Source organism: Urocampus carinirostris, chromosome 7 (genome assembly GCF_059441175.1).
Source record: "Urocampus carinirostris isolate Australia breed hairy pipefish chromosome 7, RoL_Ucar_1.0, whole genome shotgun sequence".
NCBI classification, from domain to species: Eukaryota; Metazoa; Chordata; class Actinopteri; order Syngnathiformes; family Syngnathidae; genus Urocampus; species Urocampus carinirostris.
The window spans coordinates 31505409-31528581 of record NC_142355.1 but is presented as its reverse complement, the minus strand read 5'-3'; the positions used below and the strand labels follow the sequence as shown (position 1 = coordinate 31528581).

General features: G+C 39.8%; 2 protein-coding genes across 6 annotated transcripts; both read left to right on the top strand.

The window, feature by feature from the left end:
- Positions 1 to 584: 584 nt before the first annotated feature.
- Positions 585 to 17136, top strand: mov10l1 (Mov10 like RNA helicase 1). 5 transcript variants are annotated; one of them, XM_088340563.1, is made up of 27 exons: positions 588 to 773; positions 946 to 1059; positions 1135 to 1322; positions 3292 to 3451; positions 3545 to 3657; positions 3723 to 3931; positions 5432 to 5572; positions 6835 to 7098; positions 7176 to 7373; positions 7868 to 7982; positions 8053 to 8230; positions 8309 to 8379; positions 8541 to 8632; positions 8694 to 8749; positions 8896 to 8990; positions 9063 to 9135; positions 9210 to 9391; positions 11743 to 11889; positions 11960 to 12081; positions 12155 to 12254; positions 14304 to 14450; positions 14537 to 14710; positions 14777 to 14926; positions 15430 to 15537; positions 15624 to 15764; positions 15836 to 15927; positions 16980 to 17136. In XM_088340563.1, the coding sequence occupies exons 2-27, from the start codon at positions 972 to 974 to the stop codon at positions 17005 to 17007; spliced, it is 3432 nt and encodes a 1143-aa protein (XP_088196689.1). In that variant the 5' UTR covers positions 588 to 773; positions 946 to 971; the 3' UTR covers positions 17008 to 17136. The 5 variants fall into 5 exon arrangements, with proteins under 5 accessions (XP_088196692.1, XP_088196691.1, XP_088196689.1 ...); XM_088340562.1 differs by having other exon boundaries at positions 637 to 773; positions 949 to 1059; XM_088340565.1 differs by lacking the exon at positions 14777 to 14926 and having other exon boundaries at positions 586 to 773; positions 949 to 1059.
- Positions 17137 to 18117: 981 nt separating this feature from the next.
- On the top strand, positions 18118 to 23173 carry szl (sizzled). The gene is made up of 4 exons (XM_088340569.1): positions 18118 to 21032; positions 21112 to 21278; positions 21647 to 21739; positions 22756 to 23173. The coding sequence occupies exons 1-4, from the start codon at positions 20755 to 20757 to the stop codon at positions 23067 to 23069; spliced, it is 852 nt and encodes a 283-aa protein (XP_088196695.1). The 5' UTR covers positions 18118 to 20754; the 3' UTR covers positions 23070 to 23173.

Here is a 23173-nt window from a genome sequence, read left to right as displayed (position 1 = left end):
TGGTTGTCTGAAAAGTGCGATATAAATACAATTTGATCTGATTCTGATAGTGCTGACAGCTCTTGGGTCCATAGGCTGCGGTGGCTTTTTGAAGGTCAACACTGACCTCTTGTGGTTATTAAAGATATACATATAAACTATTACTTATCAAACTCCCAAGTAATGAGTTAAATGTACCAATCACATTGGAAAATACAATACAATGGAAATACAAAATACTGTATCTTATTTCACATACAAGTCTGGGTGATATTAAAATCAGTGTACGATATAATTTCTGCGCATGTGCTGCAGTTTTAGATACCGGGTTTATGCATGGGATTTGTAGCTCGTTATTCCGTTACTTTAGTTTTTCTTCAAATTAATTAGAAATAATACTTTGTTGTTTCTCATTAATTCTACAAAATTCATGATTTTATACGTTTGCCTCAAATATTTTGTAGAAGGACCCGTGTAAAGCTCCAAGCCCGAGTTGACGGTTCAAATTTCACGTTTTTTTTTATTTTTTAATCTAAAAGTCTATGCAATCCGGTAAATTATAAGTAGCGCAATTATAATTTCAAAACATTTCAAAATATTTGATATGCGACAGTAAAAGTCAAGCGCAGAATAAAATAAGAGACACTGAGTCATGGTCCGAATCTTAAACTCCGCCCCTAAATTGATGGCGCAGTACTTGTCGAGTGAATGTCAATTTTGTTTTGCATTTGGCCAAATATAATTCGGTAAACAACGCAATTTAAGTACCAAAGCACACCATTATCGCTTTTTAGGTAGGTGATTAAGTTTGGTAGGACTAATATCAGCAATTAGGCCACAATTCGTTGTATTAATGACAAATTGGAACTTCGAAAGTAATTAGCATACACCTGAGCTAACAAGTCGAAGCTATCTTGCAAGCTAGCCTGTCATATTCGGCGAAATTTATTGTTAACTTCTCTTCAGCAGGTTTCGAGCAAGAGAACCACAAGATGCTTTCAGCATTCAGCTGTATTTTGTCTAAAATAATTTCCCCGTTGTGGAGGACTACACATGTGGAGAGGGAAAACGGCGTACTGGGTAACTTGGTTTGGATTTGTTAGCAATGTCTTTCACTCCCCCCACCACTGCTATATTTGTTTGCTTACTTTTTAGAATCTGAGATAATTCGCCACCTCACCGACGGCGTGGTGACCCAAATGGGATTGGACCACGGCTTGATCGATGGTACCATCTACTTCACGAGTAGCGTGGTTCTGGGTGGGGTACCCTTGATTGTTGGCGACGTGGTCAACTGCACGGCCGTGAGAGATTGCACCCAAGGCGGATGGAAAGCCCTCATGGTAATTATGTACCAAGTTAGATTATTACAGCGATTCTCAAACACATGGTTTGAAATAATGTTAATTATGTTCAGGCAATAATCCAATTGGGAACGGACTGTTGCTGCTTATCTAGAACCATGCACAGTAAGACCTCGGTTATCGCGGTTAATGGGGACTAAAACCACCCACGATAAGTGAAAATCCGCGAAGTAGCGGCGCACCTTCAAAAAAATATATACATATTTTTTTTTTATCTATTTATTTTTTAATTATTATTTTTTAGACCCGGTTAATGGGGAACAAAGCCACCCGCAAAAAGTGAAAATCTGCGAAGTAGCGACAACCCTTCAAAAAGAAAAAAAATAGACATTATTTGCGCCGCACCACGGGTGCCGTTCGGTTGCTCCCGCGAGCAAGCCCCTAACCTGCGGCGCTGGTACTTTCGGGCGCGATACGCACGACACCGACACAGTTACGGGGGTCCCGCGCAAGTCCGCCGCCTGTCGTTGCGCCGCGCTACTGGGGTCGTCGGACGAGCGGGCTCCCCCCAGTTATGGGGGTAGCCTGATCACGCCCGCCGCCTTTTCCCGCGTTGCGCCGTGTGACGCCGCGTCCGCCAAACTCGCTCCGTCGTGCGGCCCGGGAGTGACCTTCGCCAACCCACCCCCCTCCCCCGTCCCATCCAGCCGGCCGCCTTATTTCGCATCCGCTGATGTTCCGCCGAAAAAACCCGCAAAAAGTGAAAATCTGCCCCTTCAAAAAAAAGTTTTTTTTTTTTTTTTTAACCATTACAGACTGCGAAGCTCTGAAGCTGCGAACGTCGAACCGCGAAGTAGCGAGGTCCCACTGTAAACACTGTCAGAAAGACGAAAATGTTCCTTTTTAGACTGCGAGTATTCCGATTGCAATGCTTGGGTTTGTTCATTCTCTAATCACTTCTGTATGTATACACATTCAAGTAATCGGTTCTCTTGTGCGCACGCGCAATTCCTTCAGCCGGGATGTTTTTGGACACAATGTACTCTGGACTCGTCCACACAAACTCAGTTTAACTTGCAATAAAAAGACTCATTTGCATTGGTTAATTCATCTTAGGAATTTCAGTTTCACCTTCTGTCCATATGGGGGGAAATGTAGTTGTATCCATCCATCTATAGTGTAAGTCTTTGCTGTTTGCAAGCCATGTACAAGCACACCTTGCAAACCAACAGAACATCGCAGAAGAGCACACTTCTGGAGCAATAAGTAAACAAGCATGGTACTTCATTGATTTTGGTGAGTTACATGAAAAAAGTCATATTCTAAAGTTAAATGTGTAAACTGCGTCTTTAGTTTAATGGTGTTGCTCTCCCTTGTAATCTAAATACTCAAATGTTAAACCAATGGTAGGATATTTTTTTTTTTTCATATTTTGCAATAGATATATAACATTTTTCTAGTTAAAGCTCTTTAAAATGAGCACAACTGTTGAGTTGGCATCTTAAATAGGATTTTTTTTTTTGCTGTGTCCTTAACTCACTCTTTCGAGTGTAATACAAGGCTGAATTTTTGTATTAATTTCTAATCATATCAAAAAAATAGTTAATGGTTTAGTCATGATTGCAGCCGTGCAAGTGCATGCGTTTAAACTCTTATTTCGTATTTTTAGCGGTTTTGGGCTTGCATTTGGACTTACCTAGAAGGGGGCGAGCATGAGACTCCACTCAGCCCTTTTCCTCGGACCTAATGATTTTTAAATGACATTTTGTTGACATAATGCCTATCTTAGTTAAATGAACTAAAATCACAAGTAGTAATATTCCTAATACATGACAAAAACTGATTGAAATTATAGTAAACTAAGAAAAATAACTTTTAATAAGCGCTGAGTGATTTTATTTTGTATGCATATCCACCAGGCCTTTAAGTTTCTAAAACCTTTTTTCAAATTACTAACTTTTAGCAAAAAATGTGATGTGCCACCTTACTTGATCTATTCCTGCACTAGGTTACAAAGAGTTCTAACGCATGGGAGACTGGAGGGCGCAATTCTTTGGAGGACGACTGCGCTCAGCTGCACCCTCTCATCGGCACGGTCACGTCATTTGACGGCGAGCTTGGCTACATCAACAAGACCACTGCCTTCCTTATCTCTAGTCTATGCGAAGGTACTTGCATGTGGTCTCAAGGTGTATTGTTTTGATTGAATTTTTTTTTTGTGACATTACTGTCCTGTGAAAATTAAAAATGCTCGTCTTCAGGTTACCAACCCATGGTAGGAGATTGGGTTCAAGCAACATATTTTATCAATCCCAACCAGTGGACAACTGAAGCTCAATCTGTCACCCCTTTGCGCTATTCTCGCCTTAATCAGGTTGTTCTTTCTTTCCTAGCATTTATAAGTACTTGATTTAAGATTGTTCATTTTGATGTTTTTAGGCCCGTGTGACTAGCATGTTTGGCAATAAGGGTGTGATTGAAGAGACCGTGTTCTTTTTCCTTGACTCTCTGCTGCTACCTGCCCACTACAAGCCCTCGCCGGGCGATGTAGTCAACTTGGTGATGGTGGAGAGCAACCAGTCCATATACCATTGGAGGGCCCTTTGTATGGCACCGTGCATACAGTGGAATGACCCCTCCACTACCAGGTCTGTGAATTGATCATTTGACCTCCCCTAAAAGGGTGCTGTCTTGTATGTTTTGGGAGTTTTTCCTAGTCTTTACAACCATCCTAGTTATTTTGACTTTTACCTATTTTTTTTCTAAAAGCTTTCTACAATCATTTTTGATATCTCAATTGTTATTGTAATACATTATATCTGTGAAGGAGTAACCTTTATTTTAGTTTTATTTTTGTTATACAGTGAAGAAGTCGACCAAAGTAGTCTGCAACGTTTTCTGTACCACAGACCGGTGTGATGTCTGACTATATTGTCGCAGCACAGCCCAATAATAATATTAGTAATAATAACAATAACAAATATAATGCTGATAAATTTTAATGCCTTTCCCTGTGTTATCTACAAGCCTAGTAGCCCACTGGTGAGGATTCGGCGCTCTCACTGCCCGATCGCCATACGATACCTGTTTCATCCAATGCTGAGCAAATGAGATCAGTGTTATTTCTAAACAGATCAATCATTGTTCAATTACGTTGATATATTACAGAAAAACCTCATGTATAACAGGCACCCACAATTTTAGTTATTTTTCGTGAAAAATAAGTCTATTCTCAAATAAATATGGTATAAGTATAACATAAGTCAACTGTTTATCTTTCTTTCGGGCCGGTACCAAGTCGTGGCCTGGTCGTTGCTGACCACTGCTCTACAAAACATTTAAATAAAAGAACAAAACGTTTGTACAGGCCCAAGCATTCGTTTAACATTTCATAAAAATTTCATAAAATATGCTCTGTAAAGATAAATACAGTGAAGTTTAACTTACTTTTGGAAGATGAGCTTCAAGAGTTAGGCGACTTCCTCCTAAGTGGTAGAAAGTGGCCCAAAAAAAAGCGATCCAACCATTTTCTCAACTGCATAAAGCTCTCTTATTTCACTTTCATTTTAAATGAAACGGCTCGTCTCTTTACACTTAACACCAACCATATTGAATGGATGCATGAGATATTAAACAATAAAAAAGTTATTGGCGTGCTGGAGATACAGTTCATTGTTTACACACAAACTGCAACTGTGACAGCAAGAGGAAGCCAGATTTCTTCTTCGAGGTGGATACTGGGTGACCTCTCACAGTGCCACATGCCGGTAGCGGTGAAAAGAAGCACTATAGTACTCTCCTGTACTCGGAAAAAGGTGCACACAATACAAAATCTGTATCTGTAGACCTTTATTTTCCAATACTTACTCCCTCAGGGAATGTTTCGTCTATCAGAATGTAGATCTTAATGCATGATGAAAATCGGTGAAGCAGCGCTAGACTGAAAATTGAATTGGCTTATTGCAAATGATTACTAAATTGCCAAAAAAAATTTGATTACATGTTTTAATTGAAGTTGTTTGTTAGGTTATTTTCTACTGTATTCATTCTAATTTTGTCCTAGCAAAAGGTCAACTCTTGGCTTGATGTATTTTTAATTTAAGTTGTTTGATTTAATTGATTAAAGGTGAATGATGATTTTGTTGCAGTTTGAAGCCAACCCTGTCACATGGGCCTCAAGTTACACTGGAAAGCTTGAACGAAGGCCATGGAGAGCTGGACATAACTTGTTATGGACAATTTGGAAATTTGATGGTCGGAGAACATCGTAAACTGGTGTTATGGATACAGTAAGTAAGCAAATGAGCAATAATTTGACATTAAAAAAACATTTAAATTTCACACATTTCTAAATTAAATGATTTTAAAAGGCTAATAAATCTTAAATACATTCTATTTTTTAAAAACTTGAAAGCTCCACAAAGTATAAAGCGTGTGAAAATATTAGTGTGAACTATCAAGCGGATGGCGCCCCTATGTGCTCAATTGGCATAACTACCTCACAGGACATCAAACTTCAAAAGCTTCCACTTCAGCCATTGCATTATACAGCTGTGTATATGCAAATACTTCGTTGTTTCCTTTTGTTTATTATTGGTTGATATTTTTTTGTGCTCTGCACAAGCTACAAAACTGCAAAATTACTCGATATGGTTAATACAAGGTGTGGCAATCTATTGAAAAGAATTAGATGGGATTGTGAAAACGAGACCAACTGAACCCCAAGTACTTTAGTTCTACCCCTTACTTTTACATCAGTTTTAGTCAGGTGTCTCAAACCTCAATGTACCTGAAAAAACGCTGTAAAACTTATGAGTAAGGCTGGGCCGCATCTATTTTCTCACACGAAAAGCTCAAATATGGACATTGTTCTTTATTTTTAACACAAAATAAGTCGGAAAATAAACTTATAAGAGATGATAAGGAAATCAAGCACGAACAAAAAAATTAAAATATTAATACAGCAGGTACAAATGATTGAAACCACGAATAGTTGGTGACTAGAAAGAAAAATATCTGTTTGAATGCCTGTATTAAGTTATTAAAATTGTATTTTTCTAAACATAAATGGAACAGTTCCTACTCCTCGCTGCTACAAAAAAGACTTCACAACGTCTGAAAAATGACCCCCCAAAAAAAACTGAAAATAGACCTGAAAAACGTTAAACAAAACCCAAACGACACATTAAAAAAACGACCAAAATAAACAACCAAAACAACATTTCAAAAAAAGAATACATACTTTATTTTCGCACCATAAGACGCACCCAGAAGTCTTCATTTTTTCAAAAGCTGACATTGCGCTTTATGTAAGGATACATTTTGATTTGCATCCGGTCTCGCAAATACAATAAGCAGCCGCTGACTGGATATTTATGAAAATTAACGTTAGTATGATAGTTCCTGGATATTTACCTATTTTTCAAAAATACACGTTTTTTGTTGTTGTTTTACTGATGTTTTTTGTACCACTAGTAGGCACCAAAGGTTACATACTGTCCTAATAAATGCATTCAGTTGAAGGTAAACCTCCTCCTTCCCTCCCTAATAGGAATAAGGGCTCTGAGACGCACCGTCTCAGGTGTTGTGAATTGGCCGGCTGGGACTCTGAAGAACAGTTTTTTCTCCAGACGGTCAAGACGGAAAGGAAAGTACAGCCTGAGTCCCACTCTGGTCCTGTCAGTGTGGAAGATAGAGGAAGTGGAGAATCAAATGGGAAGGAATCAACGCCCTCTATGGGTGTGAGGAGAGAAGAAAGGGAAACTGATGTTCCTCCTGGGGGTCGACTATCTGTTGTAGTAGGGTGCCAAGCAAAGTGTGTTAAAAGTAACTTCAACTTTTGTTATTGTGATGGAAGTAGGTGGAGCTACATTGCACTTCTCATGTGCTCAGGAGCCTAGGAGCCTGCGCCGAGCTGCTTTTGCTGCATTTCTCATCATTTGTCATTGGAAGGCGCCTGGAAGTGACTGTGTGCAGCCAGGATGAGAGTCTGCTCTTGCCCAATACACCCTACGTTCCCGCCCAAGCTAAAGCAGCCGCAAAGGCACCCTCTCACGTCATCAGCCTTGCTGCGCCTAAGGATACTTTCAGGTGTCAACCTAAACTGCATTGAATCAACCCAAAGAAATTGTAAACTACAGTAATACCTCTTCATACAAGCTTAATTCCTTCCAGGATCATGCTTGAATTGCTCGTGTAACAAGCAAATTTTCCCAATATGAAATAATTCTAAACAAATTCGTCCGATCCAGTCCTCCCGAAAGCATCCAAGTGAACCCTAAATAACTATAAAACATGTCTTCCTGATCACTATAAACTGTAGTAGTTTGCATGCGCTAACTGGAATGCTGATGCTTGCGGTGAGCCGTCTTGAGCGGTCTCTAGTGGTAGCCTCTGGGACGGCTCGAGACTGGAATTTCTGTGTGGAGCAATATTTGTCTTCCTTATGAAACCTGTATATCTAAATTCCAGGATTGACAGGTGCTCGTATAAAGAGGTTTCACGGCATTTCATCCATTAACCGACACAATCATTAAAAGCTCATTGTTCAAAAGGTTTTTTCAACATTAACGTTCCCCGCTCAGGTTTCCTAACCGCCGTCTACCATGCTTTCTACCATCCTATCCCGTTCCGCTGTCTATAAAGGAGTGTGCAGCTGGGCAGAAAGATGTCCTCGTCGTTCAGCCATGCTTGGGAGAGGTTCAAATTCAATTTGTAATCCAAACAAAGGAACCGGGTTTTACCTTTTTCCCCCTCGTATTTTCAACAGGTTCTATCGGCCTCCAACATAAAAGTTCGCTTTTCGACTCTGCTGTGGTTGGAGGAGCTTCATGCTGAAAGAGAGCTTGCAGAATTCAGCATTCAAGGAGCACTTCTCAGGAAAGGAGCTTCATATCTTCACTTGGAGGTCCTTGGTTTGGCTGAGGGAAAGCCTAATCTAAATATTGGTCAGTCTTGACCATACAACTACAGCAAAATATATTATCATGTAAATCTATTTTTAGTCCAATTTTCCTGCTTTACAGGGGACAGAATTGTCCTGAAAAGAACACAGAGTGATGGCATTGTGCTGGAATATGGGAGCTGTGTTGCTGAGGTAAACATTAGTTTCTTTGTCGATATTTTCTGTCATTACAAGCTGTAAGTAGAACAACACTTTCCTTTAGATTTTCAAATGTTTTCAAATTGTCTGGATTTTTAGACATCTTGTATCACAAACTTTGTAAGGGCTGCAGAATTAATTCTGTATGATCCTAGATCAACGTCGAGGAAGTTAGTCTAAAAGTCAACTTGGAGTTTCATCATGGCTACCTTGGAGAGCCTCTTGATGTAGAGTTCTCGTATAACAGGTAAGAAAGTTTTGCATTTCTTACTGGCTGCTCCTACTCTCTACTCTTTCCCATTTACCAGAGTGTCCATGAAGCGCTGTCACCATGCAATTGAACAAATTAAATCCTTTGGAGAGAGTAAGTGCATTCGTATTACTGCAAGTGTTTACATTTTCTAATGGTTGCTTCTGAAAAATTTAAGTTTTCTTAATTTTTGTGATGAATTCCACTTTTGTGAAGTTTGATGAAGATTTATGTTTTCTGCCCCCAATGTTTGTGTGTAGTTTTATTCCCCTCCAGAGTTACTGTGCAGTCACCACTGTTGACGGTGAAGTGGTTGGATGAAGATGATCGGAAAAAAACACAGGAAGGAAATGAGGTAAAATGTGTATGTATGTATGTATGTTAGTTCATACTTCATGCTTTGTCAGATGATTATTTATATTATCAGGACTCTGACTTATTAAATGAAGACTTGCAGTTGGCATACATTTCAAAGGAAATAAAATCCACACCAACAAAAGGTACTTGGGAGCATGATCACAGTTCAGCAGGCACTATCTACAGCATGCGACCAACTATTTATATTCATTTTTAGATGGCAGTTTGACTGCCAAACCCATACCCAGGCTGGGCCACTTTTTCAACCCTGACCTTAACCCTGCTCAGAGGGAAGCAGTGAAGAGAATCCTGGCCGGACAGTGCCGCCCCACCCCTTACGTACTATTTGGACCTCCTGGCACTGGCAAGACCATCACTCTCATAGAAGTCATACTGCAGGTGAGAACAAAACACAAGTGCAATTATATAAGGTAGTGATTTTCAACTGCTGTGCGAAATTTTCCTATATTTTTTAAAAAATGAATAATTATTGAAAAATAAATGCATTCATAAATACATTATAAATGGGATTAATAAATGTAATTCTCCAGTGTCTGTGCTGTACATACTGGCAGAGTAATGTAATATTTGTCCCTGTGGCCTCGCATATATGATTGCCTCGTTCTTCCATGACAATTAGTGATGTACTTGCAAGGTGGTTACTGTAATCGAATTTTTACTGGCCTGCAGCCTCTCTTTGAATTAATAAGGTGTCCCAGCTGTTATGTAGACCGCAGTATGAAATACATTTGTACAAAAAAAATAAAATAAAAAGAAATCACCATTTCACCAGATGATGGGAGTAGCACTTTTGCCACCTTGGCCATGGCTTTCTGTGAGAATTTTAGCCCACCCCATTTCTGACTTTGAGACTGTAGATAGAAGGAAAGTTGACTGTGAGAGTCACCGCTTCCAGGAAAAGTGAAATATGGAGTAATTTTTTTTCACCGAAATCCAAATCAACTGCATCTGCCTTGTATGCCAAAAGAATGTGGCTGTTTTCAAAGAATAGAATATCAAGAGGCAGTGCCAGACAGAACATACAAAAAAAACTATCTGGAAACGAATGATGTGCAAAGGTGAAGCAACTACAAGCTATTTTAAAAGAACAGCAGAGCTTTTTTTACACAATCCTGCGAGTCAAAATGCTACAAAGGCAAGCTACCAGGTCTCGACCCTGATCACCAAGTACTACAAGCGATGACAGGGTGATTTTATTTCAAGACTGCCAGGCTAAATAGTCGGCCTTCACAATTTTTTTGCTTAAAAAAATCCGGCCAGTTTTCTTAATAGTTTGGATACCCGTGTTTTAAAGGGTTTGAAAACACTGATGTTGTGAGAATTGCTTTAAATTGTATTTATTTGGGTTTAAAATTGGATTTGCTGGTGACTGAATCACCCATTAGGTGGGACCCATAATCTAACTTCCAGAATTAGTCCAAAATAGCCTCTTTGTCTCTGTAGTATCATAAAGGAAGCAAGCCTCACATCATATTTTATTTTAGCTATGAATTATTAATTTTAGAGTTCATTGATAATGATTAATCAGTCCAAAGGAAACTTGAATAGACACACAAATAAGTAATGATCAATAAGCCTGGTTTTAAGGTAATCAACTAATTTCAAATAAACAGGAATTACTTCCTAGCGCATCAGAAATATTTTTATACCCAGCACCAAGAACGGTTTGTTGCGTCATCTATACTTGTGTTACTTCTGGGTCAGACAAAGGATCATGTTGGGGCATGGTTGCTGCATAAGCCCCTGAATAAAAGCAAGATTTCAAGCTTTGTCGATGAAGAGGCAGGGAAGGAAATGCGTAACATCCAGGCCTCGTGGTGGGCCTGCACCTGGCTTCCTCAGGAAGAGGCCACTGCCCTGGGCTTCTGTCTTATTTGTCCCCATTTTCGAAGGGGGCAAAGGTGAGACAGGGCCCCCCTATTGGCTGTTGTAGTGGGAGCAGGCACGAGGAAAAAGAGGGAGCACCCCTTTTAAATGCTGATGAGGTCACCAGTCAGCGGAGGCGTGTCATGTGACTGATTTAAGTTTCCTATTGATTTTTAAAATAAAGTCCTTCAATTGACTGATTAATTGGTTACATTTCATTTAGACACGCAACAAAATAAATCTCCGACATGAATCATGATGACATACAAAGGCACTTAACTCATCTTTTGATTACAAATGAACACTTATGGGGTTCAGATTTAATTGTACAGTTACCGTTTGTTTGGTTCATTTAGATGAAGCGGCTCTGGTGTGTGCGCGTTTTGTGTGCACTTAAAGAAAAAGGAAAGGTCTTGTGAACCAATTGTGGGTCTTTTGAGGTTCTTCCTTGTTTCGGCAGAGTTTGTGGTTTGGAAACTGCTTGGGGGAAATGTATTTGTAGCAGGGTTGTACCCTCCTTGATGTAAGGCATTAAAGTCCTTATCCCGGCGGGCTGTCCCAATTTTAAATCATTATACTTCTTTTGTAGTGGTGATTTGAGGAAGTATTTAATTTTGAAGGGATCAATCAGTAAAAGACTCATTCCAATAAACTGTACCTACTAAAATTGCCAAAACATGACATGTTTGAATAAACCTCTAAACGTGTTTAAAAATGCTAAGTGGCATATTTTGAACACTAAATATACATAAATACAATCGTTTTTGGTAGGGTTGTCAAGTTCTTAATTGCAAATAAGAAGTTTCGCGAGATCGAATCTTGTTTGCTGAAACTCAATGACTTTCAAACTATTCTTCTTGCAGGTGTACCACTTTCTCCCTAGCAGCCGCATCCTCGTTTGCACGCCCTCCAATAGCGCAGCTGACATCATTTGTGTCCGCCTGCACGATAGTGGTCTCCTGCACGCCACAAGCATGGCCCGTGTCAATGCTTCTTGCCGGCAAGAAAAGGTTTGAATGTAGGCTAGCGCCATCCTATAAATATTGCTTTTCTATATAAAAAAATTGTTTATTGCTACAGTGCATCCCTGATGTTCTGAAGCAGTACTCTAAGGCCGGCGAGGATCTGAGTCATGCCTCTCACTATCGCATAGTGGTCAGCACTTGTTCAAGCGCAGGCATGTTCTATAATCTAGGACTTCAGTAAGTTTTAGAAAGCATCCTTTTCAACTCAATGTTTGACATGAACAACAATAAGGTGTAATGCCATCTTCAGAGTTGGACATTTCACTCATGTGTTCCTGGATGAGTCAGGCCAGGCAACAGAACCGGAAGCCCTTATCCCCATCAGCTTTATCTCTGAAATAGATGGCCAGGTGAGTGAGGAGCATTTCTTGGTTCTATTTTTGACGGATTGTCCGTTTCTTTTAATAAGGACACGAGTATTAACCAAAATATTTTGCCAGAGTTTGTAATCATGATAATCCATAGGAGGATTTTCGGGTGCAAACTGGTAAAAGCTGAAAAGGATATCTGGATGTTAGGCATGTTTATTATTCAATATTTGCACCACTGCATAGAAGGCAAGCTTTGATGGCAACGTTCGCAGATGTCTTAATCAGGATTCACCAATCTTTTTAAAGCTCAAAGCTACTCTTTTGTTACTGATTGCCACTAAGGGCTACCAGTTTGACATTCATTTCTAAAATAACAATTCAATAAAATATTTGTACGTTGTTACTTTATTATTACCAGGTTAAACTTGTTCGAATTTGTAGTTGTATGCCAGTTTAAAATCTTATTTTTCTAGAAATTCACATCGGAAAGTAAAGTTATTTTCAGAACAAGTCTGGCGCGCTACTCTAGTGTTCTTGAAACGAGTTGTGTTATTGTCATTGAAAACAATGTAGTGAACAGTGTTTGTGACCAGATTCGACATGGCACTCCAGGGTAAACGCATATAAAGACTTGTAAGTGAAAATTAAGATAAGATTGCCAGAAAAAAAAACTTTACAAGGTAGTGCTCAAAGACTTTCCTAAGTTGTGATAATTCAATTCAATGTCATGCATCATAAATAACAATAGTGCAATGAAAAGTATTGCGAAAACATTTAGCGGCAAATTTTTTTTCCAAATTAGTCGATATGAAAGTTATGATAGATAGATACTTTATTCATCCCCGCAGGGAAATTCACATTTCCAGCAGCATCCCTGAGCTGAGAACAATACAATAATAAAGCAAAAAGAATACAATATACAGCATACAATATACAAATACCCAATGTGATGTGCAAATGCCCACTGTAGCGTGTTATATAGAATATCTAAATAGTGCTACACAGAATACATATTGCAATAAAATTTAGTTAAAATTTTTCTTTTTATAACTTAACAATCCACTTTGCCATTACAATTTGCTAGAAAGATGTGCTTCTGGCTCCCTTAATTGCATTTCGACTTTTAAGTACCGTATTTTCCGCACTATAGGGCGCACCCCCAAAAAATAGTTTTTGGTCCTATATCTTCCATACATAAGGCGCACCGGATTATAAGGCGCTACAATGGGAACGTCGACAAAACAGTCAGATAGTTCAGTCAAACTTATTACCCCCTTAACATTCTGAAAGCTTGCAAAGAAGCAAATACGTGTAGTAGACACGTGCGGATGCGGTGTCCGTACGATGTCACTCAAAAGCACCGTTCCAAATATCATTCGGAAGGTTAAAGTCTTGGGATTCAAGAAATGCCACCATTCCTTAGTTTCTGTTTTCTTTTTCGCTCGCAACTTTACTGTACATATGACAATAAACACTTGGAATTGAGTTTAATTTAAAAAAAGACCCATCACAGAAACATCTAGATCACTCTGAAACAAGATACTGGGAAAATATATAGCCGGAGTAGCTCACCGAAGTCGTTGCGTTCAATAATAATGTGCAACCATGGTCCTCTTATATCCGTGAGTGTAGTAAATCCAGGAGAGTAAAATATTTACAAATACAGAATGGTAAAACATGTTTCCTCTATGCCGTAGACAACCAAACTTGCTATTCACATTCATCTTTTTCGGCCAATTGCAGGCTTTGTTTTTCCCCTTTAGCCTATGCGAGCCTGTAAATGATAAAAAGGATCCGCCCCTTTTACCTCCGAATAACTTTAGCCAATAGTGATTGATTCAAATGATGATTGACACATTGGCTGGGAAATGAAACGCCGGCATATGTATCCCAGCATACACCGCGGACCACATCGCCTACGAGGAAAAATCTAGTCGGCGGCTGCTTGCCTTTGTTGCGAGTCCTTGTGACTTAATATTGATCCACATATAAGGCGCATGGTCAGTTTTTGAAAACAAATAAAGGCTTTTAGGTGCACCTTATAGTGCGGAACATACGGTAATTACCTTTTTGTGTTTCTCGGCTCAGATAGTGTTGGCGGGAGACCCATGCCAGCTGGGGCCGATAGTCAAGTCCAAGCTTGCTTCCTCCTTTGGCCTGGGGCTGTCTTTGCTGGAAAGGCTCATGTCCAATCCACTTTATGCCAAACATGAGTGGGGATACAACCCAATGCTGGTGAGTACATTTGTCCCCTAACTTGCATTATTAGTGTGAAAAATGTACTTACTGTACACAAATTGCTATTTCAATAAAATCTTGAGGTGACAAAACTGATCTACAACTATCGATCTCATGAGGCTTTGCTTAAGTTGCCCTCCAAGTTTTTCTACCATGGAGAACTGTGCGCCAGAGCTTCCAAGGATGTTGTGGAATCCCTTTGTCATTGGAAAACGCTCCCTAAAAAGGGCTTTCCGCTCTTATTTCATGGCATAAGGGTGAGAATCTTGACCGTGCATTATGTTACTGTTCTTGTACCGAGGTAATCAGAATTTGTTCTTTAGGGCAAAGAAATGAGGGAAGGTAGCAACCCATCGTGGTTCAATCCAGCAGAGGCAGTGCAGGTCATGTTGTACTGCTGCCAGTTGACCAAAAAGTTGTACAACCCTGTTGAGGCCTCTCAAATAGGAATCATTGCACCGTACAAGAAACAAGTAATATAATCTTTCAAAATCTGCTGTTTTTTTCTCCTTTTAAATCTTAAAGGAGAACTTGAAGACTATTTTGTAGTAACAGTTAGACTTTCCAAATTCTGTTTCCCAATTTAATGTTTGTTTGATTATTGAATTTAGGCCATAATTTACTGTTGACACAAAATAAACAAATGATATAGGCCATTCAGAGATTCTTTTTTTACACAACATTCTAAGGTGCATCAAGAATGCCTCCTAATTAATGACTGGGGATGGACACATTTAAATTTGATTTAGTCGATCTGCATTTTTTAAAATTGTATATACAAGTCATCTATTGGGGCAGCTTTAAACAATATTTGCAAATCTTTTCAGACTCCAACTTGCAGTAATATCATGCATTTTAATGACCAATTCCCATGTGAAAGGCAGCTAAATTATTACTGAAACAATGCATGTAAATGTAGTAAATCAATGATATTGATTTAAAAAAGAATGTATGTATAAATATATTCATTGTCCAGTGTGAGAAGATCCGTGTCCTTCTGGGTAAAGTTGGCTTGTCCGAAATCAAAGTGGGCTCAGTAGAGGAGTTTCAAGGTCAAGAATTCCTGGTCATCATCCTTTCAACGGTCAGCTTAAACAAAAGGGGGCAAAAAGTCATTATTCTGTATCCTGCAGTATTTTATATTCCAATTTCCACTCATGTGTGCCATAGGTGCGCTCAAACGAATTGGCATCGAGTGATGATTTGCAGACTTCGTTAGGTTTTCTGACTAACCCCAAGCGCTTCAATGTTGCCATCACGCGTGCCAAAGCCTTGTTGGTCATCATAGGTAACCCCCACGTCCTTATTAGGGTGAGTGTTCCGACAACAAAAAATGTATGTACTTGATCATTTGAATCCATGTTTATTACTGGCTCCTCCAGGATACGTGCTTCAGGGCACTGCTTGACTATTGTTTCACCAATGGGGCGTATATGGGCTGTGACCCCCCTCCTTCCATTAGAGACTCACAGATGTAAGCACGTTCCATCTTATTAAATTCCACATCATTACTATTGTGATAATACAGGGATATATGTCATTATTTGTGGTAAAGGGTTCAACCTTGAAGGTAAACACACACACACATACATCATGGCAGGAACAAAGCCATTCTGAAATAAGAACATCTTGAAGAGTAAGGTCAAATAAAACTTAAAAACAAAACATTTACAGTAAGTTCCTGTTGAAATTATTGATGATCAGTGAACCCTCAATATAACGCGGTTCACAGTTAACGATGTCGCTAATTCACTGATTTGCAATGTGTTCTCTATTCTGGCTAAACAGTTCATAAAGTTATTATTAGACAGTAGTCATTTGTGGAAAAAAAAAACAATACTTCATTTTATTTATAAACAAATGACGTAGCCCCCAAAAAGGTTTTTTTTCTCTGTTTTGGAGTATTGTATAATGTAAAAAAATAAAGGTTATGTTCGTTTAACCCTTGTGATAGACAAGGTTTCTTTGTTCTACTTAAAACCACAAATAACTATTTAAATCTTTTCAACTGTAAATGGGTTTCTAAATGTATACATTTAAAATGTTCACTATGATTTTTGATCTTAAAAAACATTAAATGCAGAGAATCCCCACTAAAGCAATAATGTAATTCATTAGTTGAAGTCACTTTAAAGGAAATCTATGATTAAATGTTAAAAAAAAATCCAAACTAAGATTTTTTTAGATAAAGGGGATCATTGGCCCTGACGAATATCTGTCTATGCCTTGTTGAAATAATGAAGGTAGAAAATAGAAAACCTGAGACACGCACACACACATATATACGTATACAGTACATATTTTTTCCGTTAAATAATTCAGAATTAAATCATAATAATTTTTCATTTGTATCACCCCTTTGTTACTACATTAATTCAACTTCACACTGTAATGTCATTAAAAATGGTCTTAAATTTCTTTTTTCAAGGGGGGAAAATAGTTTGTGAGAATTTGTGTTGGTACTCAATGTTCCTCGTAGATGTCTGTCACTTAATGATCATTAAAACTCCTCGTTCATGTCAACAGAGCTGCATCAAATCACAGTGCTGCGTGATGGATGTTCCTGCTGTATATGCCAGGTCCCTCCTCATGTGAGTTAGTGACGTCCAAGCATTTTTTGCTCATCTACGAAAAAGCCATGTCCGCTCAGTTGCTACAATTAAAGATATGACGTCTGTGTCGATGCGCCCTGTGTTTATTAAGCTGATGCGCTACTTGGTGTGGAAGAATTGTACTTTGTTTATATCAACGTCACTAAGCCCACATGCGTTGAGTGGACGTCATCTCTTGAAAGCTCAACTGAGACGTCAGACTAAACCGTATATAAATACACGTCTGCTTACCTTAGTGCGTCTGCCAAGGACAGGTACATTTTTGTCGTCTGTGCGTTTCGGGTGGCGGCGTCTGCCCGTGAGGCCCCGGAGACTGGATGTGACAATTGAGTGCTAGTGACAGTCTCCACAAATTCTGTCAGTCCCGCTGGAGCCCAGCAGGATGGAAATGAGGGGGTGGAGGGCTGTGGGAGTTGGGTCAATATGTTAAGTAAATGAGTCTTATATGTTGGGAGGAGACAGCTTTTATGTGATGGGAGTTGGGGGTGGTTGGATAGAAAGGTCCCGGCTGGACTGCACATAAAATGGTAAGGAAGTTAAATCAGGACATGAAAGTCATGGATTATTATGTGTTACTTTCACATTAAAGGACACTTTTAGTCTCCTTAGTTATTGTGATAATGTATTTTTTTAATGCTAAACAAAGTACGAAAATGACTTATACTTTTAGCATATAATTAGGTAAAAAAATAAGACTAATGTTAATTCAAAATACAGAAGACATTAATCCGTTCTTGGGTGGGAATCGCAAAGTGAAATTGCCATGTTGTGAGTGAAACTTATGGTAATTGGCTCCGAACCACCGTTACCCCAGATAAAATCATTGAAATAACAAAGTAGTATTTAGTGAGTACTACTTATGTATAACAAGCATAATGGCCTAGAGTTGCTGGGCTTGGTGTTGCCGGGCATTCTACTTGAGCGAGGTTGTTAGAGCTGTGGTTTGTTGAAAAAGCGCCAGGAAGGTACTAGGGGTGTCAAAAAGTTCTATGACTGCATGAAGTTCCAGAGCCGCTTGTACACAAAAGCATATGTTTATTGATTTTTTTTTTTTTTTTTTTTTTTTAATTGGGGGTGCCTTGACCCAAAATCTAGCTAAAGACACACCCAGGGGCCTTAAGTACTTCTGGGTAAACATCGCAACGTTTAAATTTTTTGTTTTTCTGTGCGTGAACTATATATATATTTTTTTGTTGTATACTGAAGAAAATGAAGTTAAAAAAGGCCCCAAAAAGCATCTTATTCAATACTGTTAAGTGAAGATGTCGTAAGGTAGGGGTGCTACTGAATCTTGTTCAATTATTGTGGCGTGTATTTGGACAAATGTTTATATCTGAGATTGTGAGGGAATCATTTGTCACCACTTCGATGATAGCGCGGGTTGAATTCTTGGTTGAATTTGAACTTGTTTTATGTTTGGGACCTGTTACTCTGATAGTAGAAAACTACTTTACTTTCCAGTTTTATGCATTAACAAGACAGACATGGAGTCTACAGGGCAGCCATTAGTCCTAACAACACTCCCCTGCTGGGCTGCTGGCAGGGAGAGCATGTTTAAAATGTGGAGCCATTGTCCTTCTAAATTGGTCTGTGACTAATTGCCCAGTTAGTTCCCTCTGATGGGCCACCTTCGTCTACCCGAGCTGGAACCAGGTCATCGGAAGGGGCTATAAAGCAGACACCGGTGGTCCACAATTCATAAGAACACACTGTTGTAAGCCCTTTCCAAAATGACAGTCTTCCTGGGCATAGTCATCCGTGTCGAGAGAAAGTTGAGAAAAATGCCCAGAGGCATGATGAGAGAACACATTTACATCTGGAGACAGACGACATCAAACCAAAGCAAAGAATAACTTATTGTCATTCAACTGATGGATTACAAGGACTAGATCAACACCGCTCATCCATTACAATAGGACGTCCACCCACAGGCTGCCTTTAAGCTAGCATCAGACTAGTAAACCTGACGAGCTGCTCAGACTCCAGCAAAGGAAAGCAGCAAGCCTCCAAATTGGGCAGATCAAAGCCTGAAGGAGACGCTGCTTTGCTAATGAAACCTCCAATAAGGAAGCCCGCTGTCAATGTGAGGGAGACAGTTTGTCTGCTCAATGCTCTCTTGTTTCAATCCCAAATTAGTTTTATGTGATGCTCTGGTCTGCCTGTATGGTCCGTTAAATGAAAAAAGTAGCTTGTTTTGAGTTTGCATTATAAGGATTGTTGAATATTTTTTCCCAGTGTTTCCTTTTCTAGTCAACTCATGTTGGCAACAGGCTGTAGCTATGGTTATTGTTAGCTGTGCTTATTTTGTCATAGGATGTCACTCGCTTTCCACAGCTGTTCGTGCAAGCAAATGTTGTTCAGTTCTTTGATTCTGTTTGCTGACGCTTGAAAATTCCAATTTTGGCCTTTTTAGTAGCTTCTTGTGCGAGTCACTAAATTTTAGTAAGCCATTCATTTCAGATGACCAACTCCAGCAATTGGCTTTTTACAGCCACTCTGGGTGTATTGTTTTAGCTAATAAGGATTAACACAAGCTTTTATTTCTTGTCTCTGGCTGGAATTCATGAATCAATGCTTGCTCACACAAGAAAATATGGAAGAAGCCTTTATTTTGAAAGGTCAAATCCATCAGGTTTCCATCATGTGTCTTCTGCGAATGTTATACATTCTACCTCCATCCTAAGCTACAATCACATCTAATTGTGAATTATTGCCCACTGTCACTTTAAATAAAATTTATTATTTAGGATGTGTTGGCTGAGTTAGCCATTTTAACTGTAATCCGATCCAAAGCGGAGAAGAAAACACACTTAACATACAAATATTTGCTTGTTCATATGGAAGTTTCTCTGGAACCAGTAAAAAAAAGTGGGATTCTCAATGGTTGTTTTAGGCCCCAGCAAATTGTATTGTACGATGTGATACTCATTTCAGAACAAAATAGTTTTTTTCCCCAATGATGTAGATCTTGTAATAGTGTTGTCACACGCCACTGCCCATCAATGCTGAGGTCTGGCTCATCTCTGAAGAGAGGGATGACCATTTACACCGAAAAACAACAGTGACCAGATTTGGAATGGGCTGTATCTGAGTCAGATCAGGAGGCTTCTCCCGCCACTGGTAACCATAGAAATTGCTACTGTTTCATGTGGGTTAGCAAGCCCTACCCAAAAAAACGGCCTTGAGAGGGATGGGCTCTGCCAGGCTGTACTTTCCCAAGACACACCACAGGAAGTGGTGCCCTCCGATCCTAGCAGTTAAGGGAACTGTGAACATTATAATCACGGGAATGACATCAGAAGACATTGTGTCCAGTAGTTGATTTTTTTTTCTTTAGTTAATTTGTAGGTCGTGTTTTTCTCCATTTGAAATGAGCAGACACAAAACTCGGTGCCCCAACAAAGCAGAAGTTTGTTTTTCCTCACTCTCTCCTCTTCAACTGGCTTTCAACTCTAGGAAAGCTTTGCTGTGATTGTCCATTGTCTCAAGTTTCACACACAAGCCTCCCCCCAGCCCTCCCTTTTCTGTCTGCAGCCACGACAAAAAAGCCGTTGTCTCCAAACAAATCGTTTCGGCGTCTTTGATAGGTACTTGATAAGAGACTGTATGGCTGACAGGGCTGGCTCCCACACCTGTATTTAAGCAACCCACGAGCACCTCCAACGCACTCTTGATATCTGCTCTTAACTATGGCTGCACTCCTCTTCCTCACCGCGACTCTCCTGGCCCCACTGGAGGCCTTTGATATGGGCCAGTCCACTCGATGCGTGGCCATCCCCAACCAGATGAAGGTTTGCAAAGATGTGGGCTACTCGGAAATGCGCTTGCCCAACTTTTTGGGTCACAGCAACCTGGAGGGCGAAGTTGTTCCGCGTTCTGAGGACTGGAGGCCTCTGCTGCAGACGGGCTGCCATCCCCAAGCCCAGGCCTTCCTCTGTTCCCTTATTGCTCCTGTCTGTCTCGACACGTGAGTTGACGTTCCCGGTTCAGATTCCACCGCCAGTGCTTTTTTTTTTTTGCTTGTTAAAAGTCTCTATCGCTTTTAGGTTCATCCAGCCCTGCCGGAGTCTGTGCACGGCAGTGAGGGACAGCTGTGCCCCCGTGCTGGCCTGCCAGGGGCATCCTTGGCCCCAGGCGCTCGACTGCAACCGCTTCCCAACCGAGGAGGACCAGTGCCTTACCCCGCATGCCCCGTTCAGCCATTTCACCAAAAGTAATTGCTATAAATTTGACTTCAAACAAGCATAAATATCATACGGTTGCATTTTAACAGTATTGAATTAAAACTGAAGAGTGACACCTGGGTACCATTTTATCTTTTGGTGTTTTTACCTTAGTGGCAAGAAATCTTGCCCATTTTTAAGTGCCTGTGTGTTTCTTTTCAACAATGGTCATGACGAATGGGTAAAAAGTACGTATTTTTTTAAATATTTTTCTCCAATTTCGCATTCTTTAGACTGACTTAACATAAGGACTTGTGACTGGAAATGTTCCAAAAATTGATCTCTTCTACATTCTACAATTTTTTAATTTTTTTAATTTTTTATTTTTTTTTAATTAATTTCACCTTTCAATTTTCAGACTTGCCAAAAGCAGCATGTCAAAACTGTCCCATTGTGGAAGAAGCCTTAGCTATGAAAACAGTCCTGGATGCTATCTGTCAGCATGACTTTGGTAAGTATTGGAATACATTTGGTTACAGGGTTACGCAATTGATCGTTCTGAGCTAGGGGGATTGCTTGTTAAATTGTCATGAAGGATAGAAAAATATAATCAATAACGAATGCATTCCAAAATCTGGTTCCCCTTGCAACAGCATTGAAACTGTATATGCATATTAAACATTGGATTACTTAAATGTAGTCTATGGTTATTTGATTAGATAACATAAATAAATATACATGTAAAGGAAAAATAAAATGTCTTTCCTTTGGTGTCACATGACATTAGCTGATACAGAGGAGTAGCGTATGGATGCGAGGTGGGGGGAGACGGATTCAAATTGAGAGAAATTTTTCACTTGCAAGGATTGGCATGCCCTTACAAAATTTTGTTGCTTTAAACCCCTACTTATTCTTTATACTACATCACATTTTTTTATCATTGAAATCTTTGTTCCTATGGTTATCATGATTTTGACTCCCTATTGGTGTGAATGTGTGTGTGTGAGGGTAAGTGTGAAGCACATTGTAAAGCGCTTTGGGAGGTCTTCATTGACTTGAAAAGCGCTATATAAATGCAGACCATTGACCATTCTTTTCCCTTTAGATGAGATGAGATATTTCAAGTCTTAGGACTTTTGGCTAAACTAATTCGAGTTTTTTAGATGATATTCTGAACTGAGTGAAGAGACAAATATTGTGGGAGGGAGTTCAGCCAATAGCATATTTCCATTTTTGTGGTGCCATGACGCATACCCAATAGCAGACCAGCAGCTTATATTTGTTCTTGAAGTCATATGGTGGGAAAAATGCTGTAACGAGGGCCCAAAAAGCATCGTATTCTACATTGTAGCTTGAAAATATTGTAACCTAGGGACGCAGTAACACGGGTCTCTAGTGTATTGCTATTGTATCAATGCATGGACACTCGATTCACAATCCCAGTTTTACTGTATGATGAGTTTGCCGTTTAATTATGCAGTGTAATCTAAACAGTGATGTTATATTTTTTTCACCAACCCTTCACAGCCGTGACCGCTAAATTGCGGCGGCGGCGACTCCTGACGAGCGAGCCCGAATTTGAAGTAGAGGGCCGTGTGGAGTTCATCCGTCAGGGCCCCCTTCTGCCTTACGACACCCACCACTTGCTGCAAAAATGGCTGCTCATCAACCTGCGCTGCACCAACTCACTCTTGATCCGGCCCGGCCGCTCGCAACTCTACCTTATAACCGGCGCAGTGCAGCCCGACGGAACCCTGGATATCGCACGCCTCTTCCCCCGGCACAAAAAGGACGCCAACATGGCCGCTGCCACGCGCAAGTGGAAGCACCACAGATGTTAAGAGCTGAACTTAAGGTGGAGCGTTTCTTGGCGTTTTAAGGGGACTCTTCATTGCTTCTAATAGCACATTGTAATGTAATGCACTCCAACCTGTATATATGTATA